We start from the raw sequence: 20,919 nt of genomic DNA, 5'->3' as shown, positions 1-20,919 counted from the left end.
AATAGTGCCAACTACGTAATTATGATTCCGTCTAGGAAAACACGTGATTTACTAGTTAATAACAGCAGTTTTGACGAAAATTTGATATATCACTATTTATAATCAAATTACTTGAATATCTGGGTATTTTATTTGGTCAAGAAAATAGAAATTACAATTACAATTTTATAATAACATCATCACTCATCAGCTGATATCTATGCGATATATACTAATCAATTAACCTATAATAATAATGAAAAATACCTCTTTGCATATTTCCCAAATTCTTGATGGAACTTTCTTGGCTACTTAAGTTACTGCGTACACTTGATATTGATTCTCTATGCGTGTTTATGGTACATACACTATAAGATGGATTTGAGTTCCCTGGTAACAAATTTATAATAGATGGTCGGTGTTGAGTTTCACACGAATTTCGCAAGCCATTACTAGATCTTGTTCGTTGCTCATCTAGATATATAAATAGAAGAAGTAACTTAATTACTGAGTAAAATTGTATAATCATAATCATCATTTAAATTTTTTTATAATAAAATTGACTCATTTTGTATTCGTTACTCCATAATCCAGCATTAAGATATTAATTAATAATAATTTAGATATTAATTTAATAAGAACACAATACCTAATCGATCATCCAATTCTTGCTTGAGTTCAGTCATTTCATTCATTAGTTCAACAAGTAGAGAACTCCTGCATAATGGAGTGATAGCAGTATACTCTATAAGCTTTTCTTTAAGCAAGTTGTGTGATGTTGTTTCGTGTTCTGGCACGTTCATTAATCCCAACTGAAAATTAAGTTAATTAGTCAGCGAGATATGTAAAAATGTGCATAAAAGTATTTTACTCTTTGCATGATGAAAGGCTGGAGAAGAATGAAGAGCGGTGATCTGTTAATGATGATAAACTCAATAAAAGACCAAATGGATGCCCTAGCATCTTGCACATTCATGAGTTCCTTTACAGTATGCGCGATACGTTGATATTGTAAAGCTAACTCGGATTCGAAACATACGAGCATTATTTTAAGGGCTAAAAAACACAAATAAAAATTTATGAATAATATAGTTAAGTACAAACTGCAATTCAACTAGTATAGTTTTTACGATAATCACCTAAAAATAACACTTTGAAAAATGATTTAGAAACTGTTGGGGCTGGTTTTGAATCCCTGTTGAATGTATATGAGTTTGTTCGTAAATCAGACGTTTGTTTTACATTTGTAAGTTGCACAAATGTCAAACATGTAGTTTTTACAGGTGGACTCATTGAATTTAAGACGACTGACAACATAAATTTGATATCGCATGGTCTCATACAATGCATATCTTTAAAAAAATACATATATTAAACATTAATTTACAAATATTTTAAACAAACTCGTCATGTCAAATTTAAATGTAGGTAATAATTATCATTTAAAGTCAAATAAATGATAAACCTAAGATTTATTCAGTATAAATTTAAATGTGAGTACAATTAAAACTATAGTGAATTAAATATTTAAATCTTAGTATTTAAAATTTTTCATTTAATAAAATAAGCAGTATTTTTGGTTTCTGTTTTTGAAAATTTTACTGTTTATCATATTTTTCCAGAGAGACAGTGACAATGAATATTGGATAGTAATTAATAAGTTAAACATTAAAAACAAAAATTTAGAACCTTAAGACAAATTCATATGACAAAACAAACATTTCCATCAGTGATATGATGCAAACTATTGTTCGAAGCAAACATAATCGTTCATTAGATCCAGATCCACTAGGTATCATACTATAAAAAGTGTTGGTTTTTATACATAAAACTCTATCACCAGTCAAACTCAGCTCGGATAAACGTCCAGATATTTCAAAGTATGTTCAACTTTTACGATTCAGAAATTAAATTTTACACGTCAGACTTTTCTCTGTTTATTCTGCCTTTCTTTCATGAGTCATTTTCTATTAATATCATATAGAATATAATGTATGCAAACAATGTGGTAAAACGGAAAAGATAAATATAAATTATAATGACATAAAGAAGATGACGCAACGCATTGATAACATAATGATATAACTTTTAAGAAATGAGTAATTTTAATTGTAACTAATAAACTCAAATTTTTGTGGTTTGTGACAATATAATATACATACATATTAAATACTATATAATATAATATCTATGTATATTATATTTGTTACTTACAGTTATGGTTTTATATGATAAAATGAAATAAAACCTGAAAAAAAAAATCATTCTGTACAAACCACAAAAATTTGAGTTTATAAGTTACAATTAAAATTACTCATTTCTTAAAAGTTATATCAATATGTTATCAATGCGTTGCATCATCTTCTTTATGTCATTATAATTTATATTTATTTTTTCCATTTTACCACATTTTTTTGCATAGGTACCTACATTATATTCTATATGATATTAATAGAAAACGACTAATGAAAGAAAGCAGAACAAACAGAGAAAAGTCTGACGTGTAAAATTAGTTTCTGAATCGTAAAAGTCAAACATTGTAGTTCTTATCCCTGTGAATTTTATTAAAAAACCAGAATTTTGATATCTCCATTATTTTGTGAGATATTGCAATGGGTAAATCCTCGCGGGACACCCTGTATTTATTATTCATGTAATTAAATAAATAATAAATATATTTAAGAAAATTAGAGTATAATATAGATTGCACTTTGTTAAAAAAAAAAAACTATATTGTTACCTCCACATTTTTCAGATATTACCTATATATACTAAAAAAAAAAAAATAGACATAAGAATAAATAACCTGGCGCGGGTCATCAATAAAAAAATATAAAAATATTTTTTTCTAATTTATTTAAATACAAATTTGAAATATTAATTGTATCAAGTATGCATTTGCAAAAAAGGTTAGATCTAAATAATTTTCAGTATAGGCAATTTAAGAATCTATTTACCTTTTTTTCCTATACCAACTCTAAAGCAAAGTGGTAAAAATAAATTCATTAGAAAGCTCTCAGTCTTGACTTGAGATGACATAATATTAATCATTCCTCCGACTGACTGTTCCAGCGTATAATTATCCTAGTAACAGAATACAATGTATGATATTTTTTTTATTAATTGACAATTATAGGGTTTTGGTACAATATAGTATTATTTCTATTTAAGTTATTATTAATAAGTAAATAATCTTTATATATATATGAAAGAACAGGCCATTTTTATACTCCTATTTTGTTATGATGCTATTTAACTTTTTTTTCATAAAGTTGTTCCAAATACGTTCCTGAGTTTAACCACGGCATCCAATTTTTGGTTTTTTGGCTGAGGGGAAAGGGAGGGGGATCGCATTTCTATAAGTTGCTTCATTTTTCCACCAAAAAATATACTAAACCTATATTATATTATTATAAAGAGTTAGAGTTTGTGAAGCTATAGGGGATAATCTCTGGATCTACTAAATCGGTTTTGAAAATTCTTTTATGAATAGAAAGCCACATTATTTGTCAGCGTTACAGTGGTTAAAAAGGTTAAAATGGGTGAAAATGAAAAATGAATCTTGCTTGAATCTCTGAAGTTACGAGTATTAAATTTGGTCAGTAAGTTAAATTTATAATGCAAAATACTCCTAAGAAATGATTTATATATATATATACAAATTGAATATCTTTGTAAGATTATTACTTAGTGTATTTTAACCGTTATCTATCTGTATGTATAAAAATATACTGCCAGTATAACCACAGCTAACGAATTTAACATACAGTTTGAGACATATAAGAGGTAGGAATTTTAACAGGCTACGAAGTGCACGGGTTCAATTTATATAATATGTACACACTAGTAATTTTTAAATTGCTATTGTACATTTTTTTTTTTTTTTTACAACTAGCTACAAAAGGCTTACTATTTTAGGAATTTTTAAATTTTACTTTTTTTTAACATTTACTAATCAAACTTAACGTTATAGACTTCCCGTTAGTTTTTTTGTATAGAACTTAGATAAAATCATGGTATTACGTGTTATTCATGAATTTAGACAAACCTGATAGTGTTCTCAATACATTTTTCCTAAAGCCGCGTACACACTTGTAACATTTTCTGTTACGCTGTAACGCCGTAACACCGTTCCACCAGTTGTCGGTAAATTGAGTCGCATCAAAGGATGTTACGAGTTAATGTTACAAGTGTGTACGCAGCTTAACACATTACAACAATTTACATTTTATTTTTATTTTTGATTATTACACATTTACAGAAATATAATTAAAACTTAAAGTAATATAGCCAATATAGGTATAATATTAACGCAGGTATAGAAGAGAGATAAAATGATTCAAGAAAATACCGAGAGTTGCCGGTTAAGTACATAAGCAGATTATTAACATTTTTATTTTATACTTTCCTAAATATTTCTACTAACTTACCCCTATCGCCAAAATATGTAACGCCAATAGACGTATGACAATGGCACAAAAATGTGGAGGAGGTGTTTCCACTGGTATAATAGATTGTTGGAAATTATCAACTGCCACGGTAGCCGTACTCCCTGAATCACCAACTATGATACCCTATATATTACAAATATCAGTTATATTCAATATAATTAAATAATATCTTCCATTTGAATAATTAATAAAATAAATAGGTAATAGTATTTACTTGACAAGTGGAAATAAGAGCTTTGAAATGTGGAATATGTACGATAAATGGATGTTCAGACAGTATTTCATAAACCCCTTTTATTAATTCTCCTGCAGCATACCAATCAGTGTACCTCTAAACCATAATAAAAATTGTTTAGACAAGTTTCCCTTACTAATGAAACTTCTATCTCATAAAATAATAATTTTAGCATTTTAAACTATATTAATATAAGGCATTTAAAATAGTTTATCCCAACTTACTCTGATAGATGGCTTTTTGTAAATTTTATTGAATGTTTTATCAAGTCTCCTAAGAATTCCTAAGAGAGTTGGGCGTAAAGCTTCTGCTGCCCAATCAACTATTGGTAAAATATTTGTCATATACTTCAGTAGCCCTTTACACGACATCGTTTCTGGGTCATAAGGCGATACCTTTAATAAACTATGAGCAACTTCACCTAATCTCTATAAAAGTATTTAATAATAAGTAAACAAGATAAATTGCAATTAAGTTTTAAGAACTAACGATTTGCATCCGTGTATCTAGAATTTCAAAAGGTTTCCCTTCTTTGGGGTACTTGCGACTTAATTCGGTTAGTCTAGCATGGCATATAACCACAAAATCTGTTACAACTGATAACAAAACATCTCTAGTTCGGCGAAATTCATTTCGTAGAGCCTAAAAACAATAAGTTTTAATAATATAATAGGTGTGTATAATACATTTATCTTACGGCATATTTTTCTTCAACTTGTATCTCAAATTCCAAAAACTCTCTATCGGGGGGAGCTTTATGGATTTTACGTTCACTAAACATTTTTGAATTCGACTCCAGATCTTTCGTTTCACCACCAGTCGGAGAACATAGTCCTTTACTACAATTTCTCTGACTAGAATCTTTTGGCTCCTGACTAGTTTTTTGTGGCCCGTTATAATGTCTAGTTTTAAAATGTTAAACACTTTTGATTAATAATAGTTATTATTGTATAATAGCCTATAATGCATACTTTGATAACGCTTCACTATTATTAATTAACGTTTTTATTGAAATGATTAGTTGATTGATAACATCTCTTTCGATGTCTCGGTACATTGGTTGCTGAATGTGTTTTAAATAACATGGTAAAATGGCTTCTAAAATAAGCTACATAAAGAAAAAACATATAATATTATACAAATTTTATAATGATAAGTATAAAGTATCATATATTATTAATATGGACTATGGAATGATGGTAAAATGTATTGAAACTAAAACTCTATAAACGGCTATTTAAAAGTTGACAGTAACTTAATTATAATAAAAGAATGTAAAATTAAAAATGGTGCTTAAATTTTATCTTTTGATCATTTGTATTGATGATCTAATACCACTATTTGTAGTCACTACATTTATAATACAGTGGTCACCCTTTATAGTGATCAATGATCATATTCGTTCAAGAGTAATTTGATCACTATAACCGGAAATCCCGATAAGTGGCGAGTCAAAAAACAGGTAGAAAATAACATAAAAACATTTGAATGTTAAAATTGTATTTATGTAGTATTATTATTTTTATTTTTAATAATTTTAATTTTTTAATTTTTTATTCTATATATCCAGTACATTGAATGACGGACGAAAACAAACTGCGTACCTATATAGTGTAAAATATCGGTGCTTGTAAGAACAAAAACGGTTTCAAACATGACGTACGATATTATGAAGTACTATGTGAACTCACTATGTGGGTTACATTAGATAAGATTAGCTCGTTTAAGATAATTGTCATTCGTAATCGTTTTCCCTGTACACAAAAAGAGGTGATATTATTGTAAATTATATTTATATTTTATATTTCTGATCACAATAACCGAAAACCTGTACATTGTATGCAACGAATAATGCACTTGTAACCGCTATTTGTTCCGATTCTGGCATTTTTGATCACTATAAGCGGCTGATTCTTATAACTAGTGAACACTATAAGTGGCGACCACTGTAAATTGTAATTAATACCGGGTGAATCTTGAGTTAAGATGATATCAACATACTATTTAATTATTTATCTTTGACCTACGCGTAACTTGGTAAATTTAAGCTTAGCACAACCAACTCTGCGTCATAACTTTTAAATTTTAATATTAGAGTGAATTCACCTATTATCAAACTTAAATTTAAGAACAAGTGTTACTTAATTGGATTTTTATGATATTTTAATTAGAGTCGGTTCTGTTGAACGTAAATTTGCAGGGATGTTATGATTTGGTTGAAGAAATAGTACGATGATATTCATGTTACCTACACATGATTATCTATAGAATACTCACAAGCATCTGATATGAGCGTAAGGTTTCAGGTGAAAATGCTATAACCATTACGCATAAAGATATGCAATCTTGTATTGTGATAGTATCATCTTCATCTTGATAACAAAAATCAACCGCTTGTAATGGCTTTTCTTCTTTTATCAATTCACTAATATGAATGGGATCGGGCGATGCAGTTTCCAAGCTCAATATCAATTTGAAAAAGTAATTAGCTTCAACCTAAACAATTCACTTTTATGAGATAAACAGAAGGAAGAAAGCGTTAAATATTGAATAGGTACTTAATACTTATCCTATTACAATATATAGGTAGTTAAATTAAATTAAATTGTTGTTAGATATGATTTTTAGATGTAGCCATATATTGGGTAAACACCTCTATAATACGGTTCCGAAGAATCAAGTGTATACCCAAAACATGGATACATCCAAAAACCAAATGACTGGTCATACTATATCTTAGAGAATTCTAAAAATAATTTTTTTTTTTTAATTTTCATACAAAGTATTAAAAAACACTCATGTTGAATACAAAATAATTCTATCAGAATCTTAAATTTATGAACTTTAAACACATACACGACTTGAATCCTCTATATTTGTTGCATCGTCTAAGTCTAAAATACTAGACGCACTGCCAAACATTTGTAATATGAATGGCTTACGATTCATCAAGTAAAACTGCTTAATTGTATATTCAATTGATCGAGTAACAATCTTATTCGTGTGATGACTTGCATATAGTTGGAGTAGTGTGGGGATAATCAACAGATACCTGCAAATGTAAATCATAATGAAATACCAAAAATCAACACTCAAATTTGTATTATCTACCCGTTGCTCGAAAATATATTTTTGAAATTGCGGGCAGCATTTATATAAGTAGCCATTACATAACGTAATACACAAGAATCTTCGCTGTGTAATGTTACTGCTCCATTTAATACATTCAAAAACAAATGAATGTCACCTGAATAAGCAAAGTTGCCTGCCATTGCTTCAAACATCCGAGCGAGTAATCGAACCCAGATAAACTTATGTAATAAATCCAATCCTAATAACTCCTGTAAAAACGTAATAAACATAATATTGATTAAATACCGATTAGTATTTCATTACTAATTGTGTTGTATGGCAGTAATTATATATTTACCTTTCCCATGTTACCACCTTTGTATAGATCGAGATCTGCGTCTAATGCTTTTCTAGGAAATGAAGGTAGTTTAATTAATTCCTCATGTAAAAATACCACCCTTTGTACAACCTTAAAAAACAAATTTCAAAATGAACTATTAATGGAGATAATAATTTATAAATCATAATATAATAAAAATTAAAGTCGTGATCAGTTTTAACGTGTTTAGACTTATATAGATGAAAGATATGCAAGCTACCCACATTTGCACCCAATCTTAACAATTAAATTAATATATTTTTATACAACTCGAGTGATTATAAAAATGCTAACTTAGTTTTTAATTATTTCAATTGGTTCAATTCTTTCAATAACCTTGATGTTGAAGTAGCTGGCAGCTGCTAACCTTTTCCAAGACGCACTGTTAATAACCCTAACTAGTTTTATTCCCCAAAAAATAGTTAATAACAATAACAAATTTCCCTGCTGGTTTAATAAAGATCTTAAAACTTTAGCCTGGCAAAGTTAAAGCTCATTCCATTTACACGAGAAATAAAACCAAAACTAATTACGAAATCTTCTCTAAATTGAGAGCACAATATAAGTCTAAATCTTAATCCATATATTTGGAATTTGTTCACCGTTCTGAAAATGAAATAAAAATAAATCCAAAAAATTTTTGGAAATTGGTTTCTAATAATTCTAGCACTCGTGATATACCTAATTCTGTTTTCCTTAATAATAAAACTGCAAATAATGGTAAGCCGAGAGCCTCGATATTAAAGAGAGTGGCCAACTTGGTGAACGTTTTCTATTGGCTGGCTGTTATCATTAATTATGGACGCGATTAATCGTCCAAATATTTATACTTCATGCATTACTGCCATAAGTTAATTTGTTGAAATTGTTCAATATTAATTAATTTTAATAATTTATTGAATTTTTTTAATTTTTAGTAAAATACTAAAATTATTCTTAAATTGTCTGAAACATAACTTCTACGAAAAGTATATATTATATTATTGAAAATTAAGTACCTATCACTTTTTTATACTTTCAAGTACTACCTAATACTGTTTTTGTATTACTGTATTATATAGTATAATGATATTGCATTATACGGTAAAGCATTCTTATTTTTTAACTCTTTACAATTAATGAATAATAATAATATTATAATTTTTATTATTATAATCATGAAGCATTAAATCAAGATCGGTGGAGATGGTCTGCATAATCAAATTATAAACATATATCATACTTAGGTACATCAATTATGTCAATTTAATGTTTATCAAAAAACATTATTTTATCATAATTATTTATGCATCTTAAGTTAATAATATGTTCCCAATAATTTTAATTGGCTCATTGAGTTTATTTGATAACAATTTTAATTGGAAACAAGTATTTTATTGGAAAGTATTCAATATAATAAAGTAGTTTTTAAAATAAACTTCAATACTTTTTGATAAACAGTATTTAAATTTAAAAATATGTACTTATTCAATACTTGTAAAAGTATTTTGAAGACCAATACTCAAATACTTTACAACACTAGCTATAATAAGGTTATGAGCTAAAATATTAGTGTATAATGTCCCAAGGTTTGAATTTAAAAAAAGGCGGGAAATGTTTGGACGATTACTGCTGACCAATCTCTTTATACTTTTCTTCAGTTTATGATTAAGTTTCAGAAGGCTTATTACGTTCTTTACATAAATCGAATTCTCCCGGATGGTATTTCCGGATACTTTCTCTCCAGCTCATCAGGTTCTATTGCCTATCCTGTCTTCTTGTTATTCAACAAATCACTCAAGGAAGGTGTCTTCCCTTCCTTATGGAAAATTAGCTCTGTTACCCATGTTTTTATAAAGGCAATAAGTCAGATGTAAAAAATTATAGGCCAATCTCAGGCCTTGAACAACTTGGTAAATTGTTAGAGAAACTAGTTCATATGCATATAATCGATCCAATCAGTAACATTTTGGACAATAACCAACATGGTTTTAGTCCCGGTCGATCAACCTTTTCATGCAACTTAACTCTACAGCACTTCATACTAGAGTCTTTTAAAAATAACAGACAAGTTGATGTAATATATACGGACTTTGAAAAGGCCTTTGATCGTGTGGATCACAAATTTCTCTCTATTGCTTTAAATCAATTAAGTTTCAGTAACCCCCTATTATCCTGGCTTAATTCATACTTGACAAATAGGTCCCAATTTACCTCAGTCATTGGATTCTCATCTAGTTTATTACCTGCTCCATCAGTTACTCCTCAAGGTGGCCATTTATCTCCTGTCCTATTCATTTTATTCATAAACAGTACCTATATCATTGGTTTTAAGCAAATGTCACTTCTTATTTTTTGCAGATGATCTAAAATTTATTCTCGTATTTCATCAATATTAGTGACTGTTCAAATCTTCAAGAGGAATTAAATACCTTGTAAATTGGTGACAAGTTTGGGGAATGAGATTAAACATTAATAAATGCTACTCGATGTGCTTCTATAATTCTCAGGAACATATTAATTTTACTTATCATATAAGCAATATTGAACTTCATTCAACCTTATCTATCAAAGACCTAGGTATAACCTTAACCCACGATTTAAATTTTCAGAAACATATAGAATGTAAAGTAAAAAAATCACTTCAACGTCTGATTTTAAAAATCTGGATTCACTAAAGTTGCTTTATTGCGCTTTAGTAAGATCCATCCTAGAGTATGGATCTCCTATTTGGAGCCCCTATACTAATTCCGACATCGAGATTATTGAGGGCGTCCAGAAGCGATTTTTAAGGTTCGCAGCATATAAATTCAACATATCTATTAACTAGCATGATTATACATCAATAAGATCACTTCTTAATTTTACCACTCTAGCCTCCAGATGGGATTTAGCTGATATTTCTTTTTTATATAAACTAATCAATAACTATATTGATGCGCCTTACCTATTAGAACATACTTTATTCAATATCCCTGCACATAATAATCGAAACACTTTCATTTTCTACTTACCATCACACAGGAAAAATTATTTAAAATACTCCACTATTCTTAGAGCCATGACCCTGTGTAATAAAACTTGCACCTAACATTGATAGTTTTTTACTCCGTTAGCCTTAATTCTTAAAACTTACTTTACTAACAATATGTAATATTTTATTTGAGCAATCATTTTCGTTTTAGTTTATAATTATTATAAATTAATGTTGTTGTACGATTTCCGTATCAATTTATTAATTACTTATTTACTTACTTGTACTATTGGGCAATTTGCCCATTTTATTCATTGAATAAACATTATTATTATTATTATTATTATCTAGATATAAATCTAAATGTTATCTATTTATCTAACTTATACTAAAATTTCAATTTTCTTGTAATTTATCCAAATATTTTTGTTTATATTGTGAAAATTATTTTAATACAAGTTAATATTATCTTTTATATTCCTACCGTTCCTAGTATATGTGTTCTATTTTCGTTCGATCATCGTTGTCGCTCTACATCGATAGCGATGATCGAATGATTATAATTTTTATTATTATATTATATTATTATTATTATTATTATTTATTAAATATTCATTAGTCCAAAGTCTGTATACTCCGGTTTACGAGAGTCCGACCATAAACAGTGCATCTCCAACAGTGAACACCATTCCTACTATTCGCAACGTGTATACAGCGGTATGGTTCAGTTTTCAGTCGGACTCTCGTGGACCAGAGTATAGAGATGTTTTATCCTAACGCCAAATTTCCGAATACCTACAGATAATACATTGCATGCATATGTAAACTAAATAATTTGCAAATGAAGTGAATGACGAACATTTTTAATTACTTAATTTTATTTAAGGTTTTTTCTTATTTAAACGTGAATAATGACAATCTACATAATGTATACAATTTAATTAGTAAAATATAAAATATATCATTATTTATTTTTGATTTAAACGGCTTGTGAAAAATATAAAAGAATAATGGTCAGGCCATGTCGAATAAGGAAGTTTCTATAGAAATTATAAATTTATAAATAACTAATAAAGCAATCTTTTATTTTCTGGATTACGTAATATTAGCCAATTTTAATAGACCACCATTGCTGTATTGTTTGTTATTTTATGTTAAAAATTATAACTTACCATATCAACATTTTTTAAAATTGCCCAAGTGAGAAGTACTTTTCCTATTTCAATAAATTTGTGTATAAGTTCCTGACTTTGCAACTGATTAAATGCTTCAATAAGATCCATTTGGATTAATTCTAGTTGAGGATATTGTGATCTTTTAAAAAAATAATAATCTCTTACATAAGAAGTAGGATTGTGAATCTGACCTAAAAGTAATGAAAGTATATTTATTAATTTTCTACTACTATAACACATTTTTTTTTTCACAGCAATTTTATAATATATTTATGAATAAGGGTTCTAAACAATATTTATATATTTAAATAATACTCACGAGTTTTAATGTTAACAAGGAAAAATTCTCTGTGTCGATCTTCAGGTATACCAAAAAAATCTAAAGACTCTTTTAAAATTTGGAAAAATTGTGTATCTTCTTGAACAGGAAATTGTGATGGAATGCCTCCAGACATTTGTTCTGTGAAATTTATGTACATTTAAATTTTGTTTTTATAACCTTTTTAGAATACTGAACTAATGCTAAAAGTAAATAAGACGATTTGGTTGGATTAGTGTCCAGTTGAGATGAATTATTAACCTCACAACTATAATTATAATGTCATTACAACTCGGCTCAGCTAATCAGCTTTTTCAATCCCATCACAAAAAAGATAGCTGTTGTTCTATTTTAATGTTTTTATTATCTATTGACTATGAATGTAGGTACTATAATGATTCAATATCCGATAATTTCAATTAATATATTTACCTTGAGGACCGTGCACTACAACTTTTTTTGTAGAGGGAACATTAGCGGTGAGCAAAATTGATCCGTCACATTGTTCTTTTCGTAGTATTTGTTTTAAATCTTTAAACATTATACCATGTACACTGTGAACAACCTAAATTACAATTTAATTTTTTCAATTGAAAAGACCTAGTGAAGTCAACTTTATTATTAATTAGTTAATTATATTGTCTTACCATCCATAAAATGGATAAAGCCGAACCAATCATAGTTTGACCTTCTTCATGTGGTGATCTCACATAAAACATAACATACCCGATTATGTAGTTATACAAAATAAAAGCAGCTTGGTGGGGTAGTTTTGGTACAAATCGTATTAAATGACGTAATAACTTGAAAATTTTTTCTTGATTATCCCTGGTTAGTCTTTCCAACACAAAACGTAAAAATAAATAACAGTCTTCCACCATACAGTCCCATATGACCTATGCAATTTTATACGTTTTTAATTCTTTATGTATTTTATATGATGTACATTGTACAAGTATACAATATGCCATTATATATTATACATTTGTTTCTATTATACTTAATTAGTTTATACCTGATAAGCTGTTTCACACACTGAATTACCATCTGCTGTAACGGCAGGATCATTTAATAACGTTATGATATCAATGACAGCAGAACAAAGGGCAGATGGAAATAACACGGTTACTGATTGAACTAAATGATGAGCCACAACACGTAATTGATTTTCGTGTTCATCAACTTCTACACCTATAGGTACGTAATATGAAGTAAATAAAACTAATCAACAAAAAAACAAAAAAACAATGATCAACCTTCTTCATATTCAGGATCAGATAATCCATGATGCATGCTTGACTCGTGTGCTGCTTGGCTATTAATAGGAATGGCTGTGATGAGGAAACTTTCTCGTTCGTTTCTTCTTTGGTCTTCCTTAGCTTCTAAAGCCATTTTTATAAGTTCTGTTTGCTGCTTTTTTCGTGTTTTAGTAGCTGTTACTAATGATCTCTATACATGAGTTTAATAAACACTGTATACATAAGCTATCATAGTTGTATACTTGTATTATTGTTTTAGAGGATATTACTATATATTACTTACATGTGTATCCTGACCAATTGTCACTTCTTCTACTTTAGTTTCCACTTGGGGCATCCAAGGAGGATCGACAATAGGTAAACATTCTATTCCGATTTTTGGTGAAGTTAAAGTAAATTCAATTCCTGGTGGAGGTATTCTAAATGAATTATGCGCTCCTTCTTCCATTCGAGGCCATGGTTGAAATCGGTTTTTCCATAAAACATGAAATCTAAACATATTAACAAATGAAAATTATTAATATACTAATATAAATACTTTTGGTATTCTTTACTTTAAAATTGCATTTGCTCTAACAATACAATCTTTATTAGTTAAACTACTACTAATTAGTTCAATGCATTTCTGTGGAGCTTTAAACGCCGCTATAATGAATAAAGTCGAAGAGGACGCCACCAATTCTTGATTAGGGTCTAATAAAAATTCCCACGCAATTGGTAAGATATCTAGAACCTGTTCTTCTGTTAATACAACAGCTGCTTTTATCAATAAGGCCATTGAACAATGGAAAATGTCATGTACCTATTTAACAGTGTAATTAATGTTTTATATTTAAATACATCTTAATAATTTGTCTGTTACTTGATTTTTTATGTATTTTAAAATTAATGGAGGATCATTCTTATCTTCGTTGGTGTTTTTATTATCTTTTTTTTCATGAACTTTAGAATCAGATTTTAACAGCATTCTTTTATTGCTTGACATACTTTCTCCGAGATTATAAAGTAAATTAGAACTAAAAAAAAAAAAATGTGAGAAACCATATTTATTTATTTAAATATAAGGAAATAATACTTTTCTATTTTTCCAAGACTATCTTTTCGTTTGTTGGGAGAAGATTGACAACTTGATAACTGTAAGTTTCTTTTAGCATCGACTTTTGTTATCGTACTAAATTCTTCTAAATCACTACTGCCTTCTATTGAAGCCATTAAACCAAATTCTTCACCGTATAACTAATAATAGATGGAAGTATTAATTATAACAAATTAATAATTTATTAACTATTAATTATTTATGAAATAATAAAGTCAGCGATTAGCTGACTTAAATTGTATATATCGAATATTTATATTCATTCATAAATTAGATTTATAAATTACAATTATTACATTACAGACTTCAGACACTATATTCTGCATACAGTATAAATGTATAGAGTATATTATACTTATTTGTTTTAAAAATGTAAATATATTATTAATGTTACCTTTCTGATAGCTTTAATGAGTCTTGAACAAGAACGCATCTGTCTTTTATAACATAATGGGTTGCAAAATGACTGATGCGTGCAACTATGGTCAAATGACTTATTTATTTGAATTACTGTCTGAAATTATAATTGATTAATGGAATATCAGTACCGTGGGTGCTAAATATTTTAAAATTTGTATAAGTATGGTCTAACAAAATTACTTTTAACCATGGCATAAAATATGTCGTATCATCAGTTTCATTACTCTCGCATGGGCTGGTTGGTGCATGATCATCACTCATCATGGCTCCCGATTCATCTTCACCACTGATTTCACCAGGTATTACTGGAGCACAACCATCTGACGTATCACTTCGATCTTAAGGATAATAATAGTTATTTTAGACAGGTTTTACATTATAATGTACAATGTACATAGTAATAACTAATACGTACAATCTCCGTCTGAAGACATTATTTCTTTTATTCCTTCTTTAGTATTTCTACGTAACTTCAAGCTATATCGCTTAATCGACCCCGCCATGCTTTTTCTTTGTGACAATGGATGAACATTGGATTGACTCGACCCTTTATTTCTTTTATCATCTGTATTTGCAGAACTTGTTTCGTCCCACTAACAAATAAAAAATTGTCAATTTTGAATTACACAATATTTAAAAGTTTACAAAATTATGGTTAGTTTTTTATTTAATTACCTGATTAAAATGAACATTTGAATTAGAATTTTCATTTGACTGTCCAGATTCACAATCGTTTCGCTTCAGACATGTTTTCCCTTTGTCGACAGGAGCTGACCAGACGAAAAAAATGTTTCATTTATCAAAATAATTATATGGAAATTATGTATGTGTAATATTTAATTTTACAGTGTAATCTTGGTAATCCAACCCCTACGGAACCAGTAACTAAATAACAAGAATGGCTTTGTTTTTAAAAGCATAATGTATTCACAGTGTAAACGAAATAAACTATTCAAATATTATTCAGGTTCATTCATAATATACAGTATACACAGTAGGAAATAAAAAAACTTTACTTGAATATTGACTATCTTCTACAGAAAACTTCAACAAACAGTAGTGGCAGGATTACAGACATTACACTATTCAAATAATATTATAATATTCTACCAGAGACTATACATCTAATATTTACGATTTTTCAATAATTGGAATACGATATAATAAAATATACTTTTTACAACATGTGCATTTATATAATATATATATATATATATATTACAAATTAATCTTAATATTTTGGGTTTCTGTGATAAGTAATAGAAATATAGATTTATTACGATAGTAGCTATTTTATATAAAATATAGAATATACATTTTGGTATACTAGAAAACGTTTTGATGGGTAAAAATCGTGCATTTGGGATTAATAAATTATCCTTCTTTTGGTATTGATTATTTTGATTAGATATTCATTATCTATATACACTATACACGCGTGAACAGTAAATTGAATCTTTCTTTAAAGATTACCAAAAGAGTTGAGAGATTATCTTTAGAGAAGGTATATATTTAATTAACAAAAAGTTTTCTATTTTAATAAATAGTGTCCTTCATCAAACAAAATATTTAAATACAGAAAATAATCAGTTTTCTTTGCAGTAGGTAGAATAACAGAATAATTTTTCGTATTAGTACATAATTTTACTAATGTAATAACTAATAATATATAGATACCTAGTATTGATGTGTATTGAGTAATTAAAATTGTACTTGGTACTTATGTTTAATATGTTTGATGTTTTGATAAAACAACCTAAAATTTTAACCTTTTTCAGTTTAGGAAATTTCATATGTAAATAAAGTGCAAAAACTAATGTTAGAATTTAAATAATTATTATAATATAACATAATATATACATATTACAGACTAAATGGTGACTCATATAACAAATATATTTACAGATGCGACACAATTATGAGTACACAGTACATTTCACATTATACATTACACAGTCTAAGTGGGATTGTATCAAAGTCCACTAAAAATTTGATGAACCAATGTTTCTTGATTTAAATATTATATAAATTAACTACTAAATTAATCACTTTTTTGTGTAACCCGGTAATAATTTACATCTTTTTTATATACATTCATGTGTTCATACAAAAAAATTAAGTAAGTATGTTATAGGATATTATGATTTTAAAATAAAAATCAGTATAAAAGTAAGTTTTTAGTTATTTATGTATCCATACTGACAGTAGTATTGTTCATAAATATAGGTACCTATTCATATTACTTTAGGGAATGCTTTACATAACATATACAGTTTTTACTTTTTATCGATCGTCTAATCTATTAAAATTATAAATTAAATGTACGATGGAGGTATACGTTATTTAAATTAGGTAAATATTTGTTTAAATACCTACTTATATTTTGTAATTAGGTTAGTTCCTATATTATATCAATTAATAAAATATACGAGTGCTGCTCCTTGAAGAAAAGTAATTGTTATGATAGTATAGATTGAAATGTAAAATATCTTTAGTGAAATGTAAAACTTATAAATAGTTTAGTAAATAAGCATGACTGCTCTAACTGCTATCGATAAATTTTTATCAGAAATGCAAAGCAAAATCAGTCTGTCACAAGGCGCAAGGCAAACAAATCAAATAAATGTCAACACAAATTAATTTGATAAAAGCATCAGTAACAATTATTTTCGGACTATATTCCATGCAAACTATTTATTTTTTTATATATATATAGTGCAATATTATTGGTCAGTAACACTGTTTGAAGCTCATACCGCGCTTTTCTTTTATTAGTTTAGCGTGTCTGCGAAGTTTGGTCAACACATTTGTAGCAACAATGACGCTACTTTTTCGACCAACTTCCTCTTCTGGTTTTAAATGACTCTGTAAAAGCTCATTTCCACTTTTCTCCATCTCTGCGATACAACAGTAATGACATCCATTCATTAAACAAGCATTCAATTTTGCCAAAGATACATTATTTGTTCACACTCAAGTTTTTTTCTTAACAAATGTATAACTACGAAAGCTAATTTCAAACATGTAACTTGGATTATTGAATTCAATAATCGGTATTTGGGTATATTAGTATTATTATAATGCCATTCAATAGTAATTGTCATACTTTATGAGATTATTACTGGAATAAAAAGTACATTTTATTTCTTAACACGTAGAACCTGTAATGAATAAAACTATTAATACATTTAAAGTAAATAAGTGAAATATACCTTGATCCTTTTCACCCGAAATCGATTGCAAACTTTGAGCAGAAGCTTGTGAATGACCCATCGACGATAAAGCCATTGACCAACGTCGTCCTTCTCTACTATGAGATTGTCTTTCCCTTTCCCATGCATTTGATGTGACCGGTAATGTTGTGTAAGGATTCGATTGACGAGTTTTTGGTAAACTTCTATAAGTCTCCCGTAGATAGGAGGTTATTTCCAAAAATAACATACATGCAATTAACCGTAAGACCATCGGACAACTGAATACCCGAGAAATTCCAGATGCTAATACATAAATAATAGATTTTTAAAGTATGTTTTAAAAAAAATTAATATTAAAATTATCTTACTTTCATCTAAAAAGTCTTCTTCTTCGTCTATAGTTTGTAACTCCCGTTGATTAGCTTCGTCAGCAATACACGATAAGATGTGTGGTAATTGCTTTTTATCATTAGAAATCATTTCATCCAAACGTGCGGCAATAATCTATATGACAAAATAAATAACATAATAACGCACTTATAAATATGCAAATTATTTAAAAATTAAAACTTCATATAATTTTTAATTTTAGGTTAACACTTAAGGACCTAAGATTTCAAAAGTATTATAAGATTCCTTTTAAGATTTGTGTACAGGAAATTATATAAAAAAATTTTAGGTAAAGCCATACATTTTTAGTCTGTGATTAAAGTTCAAATTTTAATAACATTGAATATTTTAATGTATGATAATATTTTAACTAACATTTTTTTATTATTTTGTTGTTATACAAGAAATATTAATCGTGAAAATTGAAAATTCACTGTTACTTAAACTTCTATTATTTATAACTTCATTATACATATTGAATTATTCAAAATATTATGACTAATTTTAATCCATTTATACAATTAAATATAGGTATATTATTAGAATTTTTCTTTAATTGTTGATAAAATATGTAAAATATTTCAGCTAATAAGCTTAAAAATTATACCCAGTTATTACTGAACAAATATAATATGATCTGCATAATTTTTCAAGTGAAATCATATATTCTTGCTCCTGTAATGGTTAATCTGGCACTAATTTAATCTACTCTAATTTATGGTATTATATTTATGTTTTTATTTATCTAAAGATATTTAATTCATTCACGTAGGGTAATATGCATAAATAAAATTTTTTAAATATGTATAAAATATACAATATGTAATAAATGTATTGTTTATTTCAAAATACGAATATAATTTATTATTATTTTGACACTTGTCATCTTTTTAGAATAACTACTTTGTATATAACTATATGATAATCCCAAATATGTATCTCTAAACATATTTTTATTTTATCCTCTGTATTTTCAGTTGAAATTTAATTATAATATTATTTATTAATTCTTAATAAATCGCTGGCATATTGGTGAAAAAGGAATAAATCCTCTATACATCACTATTAGTAAAAATACTATGTATTAATATATATTTACTTCTCCCCATTGACGAAAAAGTTTTCCAGCGTTATGTTGGATAACAATGGACTTCTTGGGTCCAGAAATCACTGATTGTTTCAAATTTAAACCAGAAGGTCTCACCATTCGCATCCAAGTAGACCATTGACCTTTATTACAGCCATGGACAAAATGACAACATTCCAAAAGAAAAACTGCCCTTGCCAAAATTGGCGTGTTTGGCTATAGAAATTTTGTGCATAGAATTTCAAATCTAGTTAAGTTTATGTATATATATATATATATATATATAAATATACCAAATCAAATGCTGCAGATATGAAATTTGCATCTGGTACAGATCCTGGACCACACATTTCCAGCATTATTGAAAATCGCTGAATTCCAGCCCTTAGCTGTTTGATTTGCACTAATTTTCTTTCCTTTAAAACAACGAATTCTGACTGATGAGGATGATCTCCGTCGTCTAAAGAGTCTCGGCGACTTAAATCTAAAAAAAATCATGAATATATGTAGTAAGATAGAGAATACTTAAAAATAGCAAATTTACAGCTTCCTTGAGAATCTTCAGTACTCTTATCCTTTTTTCTTCCTTTTCGAAAAACATACTTATTTAAATGGTGGCCCATTCGTTTTTTAGTTTTCTTAAACGTTTGAGACATCCTACAATGTTTATATAATTTTACATATTTTAATTTATTTATTAATTTATTTTATTTTCTATCTATATTAAATGAATTTACCCATTTCTATTCTTTTTAGAACCCCTGCAATAAGATTGATGTAAATTTGCTGCTTGTCGTACAAGTGACCCTACATCCGAAGAGGAGTCATAAGATGAACTCAAGCCTTGGGGTCTTCCACGGCACTCATGTACGCTTGACTTTGAACTAATCCAATTAACTAGTAACAAAAA

The 20,919-nt window shown here is 28.0% G+C and overlaps 1 protein-coding gene across 2 annotated transcripts in view; it reads right to left on the bottom strand.

The window, feature by feature from the left end:
• Positions 1 to 20,919, bottom strand: part of unc80 (unc80, NALCN channel complex subunit) — a 49,072-nt gene that overhangs the window by 5,418 nt on the left and 22,735 nt on the right. Inside the window, exons 25-60 of one of the 2 annotated variants that reach the window (XM_015509202.2) lie at positions 20,747 to 20,906; positions 20,554 to 20,666; positions 20,303 to 20,493; positions 20,022 to 20,225; positions 18,901 to 19,036; positions 18,551 to 18,835; positions 18,095 to 18,235; positions 16,014 to 16,108; positions 15,754 to 15,931; positions 15,519 to 15,676; positions 15,313 to 15,432; positions 14,898 to 15,058; positions 14,685 to 14,838; positions 14,377 to 14,624; positions 14,106 to 14,313; positions 13,820 to 14,012; positions 13,579 to 13,754; positions 13,211 to 13,459; positions 12,996 to 13,128; positions 12,564 to 12,704; positions 12,242 to 12,435; positions 8,096 to 8,206; positions 7,777 to 8,006; positions 7,522 to 7,717; positions 6,943 to 7,161; positions 5,637 to 5,773; positions 5,363 to 5,567; positions 5,155 to 5,307; positions 4,890 to 5,093; positions 4,645 to 4,761; positions 4,410 to 4,553; positions 2,937 to 3,063; positions 1,119 to 1,331; positions 851 to 1,035; positions 629 to 791; positions 247 to 453 (exon numbers count right to left, since the gene is read on the bottom strand). In XM_015509202.2, the coding sequence (XP_015364688.2) occupies positions 247 to 453; positions 629 to 791; positions 851 to 1,035; positions 1,119 to 1,331; positions 2,937 to 3,063; positions 4,410 to 4,553; positions 4,645 to 4,761; positions 4,890 to 5,093; positions 5,155 to 5,307; positions 5,363 to 5,567; positions 5,637 to 5,773; positions 6,943 to 7,161; positions 7,522 to 7,717; positions 7,777 to 8,006; positions 8,096 to 8,206; positions 12,242 to 12,435; positions 12,564 to 12,704; positions 12,996 to 13,128; positions 13,211 to 13,459; positions 13,579 to 13,754; positions 13,820 to 14,012; positions 14,106 to 14,313; positions 14,377 to 14,624; positions 14,685 to 14,838; positions 14,898 to 15,058; positions 15,313 to 15,432; positions 15,519 to 15,676; positions 15,754 to 15,931; positions 16,014 to 16,108; positions 18,095 to 18,235; positions 18,551 to 18,835; positions 18,901 to 19,036; positions 20,022 to 20,225; positions 20,303 to 20,493; positions 20,554 to 20,666; positions 20,747 to 20,906 (6,249 nt within the window). The remainder of the gene's footprint in view (positions 1 to 246; positions 454 to 628; positions 792 to 850; positions 1,036 to 1,118; positions 1,332 to 2,936; positions 3,064 to 4,409; positions 4,554 to 4,644; positions 4,762 to 4,889; positions 5,094 to 5,154; positions 5,308 to 5,362; positions 5,568 to 5,636; positions 5,774 to 6,942; positions 7,162 to 7,521; positions 7,718 to 7,776; positions 8,007 to 8,095; positions 8,207 to 12,241; positions 12,436 to 12,563; positions 12,705 to 12,995; positions 13,129 to 13,210; positions 13,460 to 13,578; positions 13,755 to 13,819; positions 14,013 to 14,105; positions 14,314 to 14,376; positions 14,625 to 14,684; positions 14,839 to 14,897; positions 15,059 to 15,312; positions 15,433 to 15,518; positions 15,677 to 15,753; positions 15,932 to 16,013; positions 16,109 to 18,094; positions 18,236 to 18,550; positions 18,836 to 18,900; positions 19,037 to 20,021; positions 20,226 to 20,302; positions 20,494 to 20,553; positions 20,667 to 20,746; positions 20,907 to 20,919) is intronic. The other variant, XM_089218067.1, reaches the window with a different exon arrangement.

The sequence above is a fragment of the Diuraphis noxia genome, unplaced genomic scaffold (genome assembly GCF_037042655.1).
Source record: "Diuraphis noxia isolate RWA-SAM2 unplaced genomic scaffold, SU_Dnox_SAM2 contig0001, whole genome shotgun sequence".
Lineage (NCBI taxonomy): Eukaryota > Metazoa > Arthropoda > Insecta > Hemiptera > Aphididae > Diuraphis > Diuraphis noxia.
Note: the sequence above shows the minus strand (reverse complement) of the source record. Positions and strands in the feature narration are given on the sequence as shown.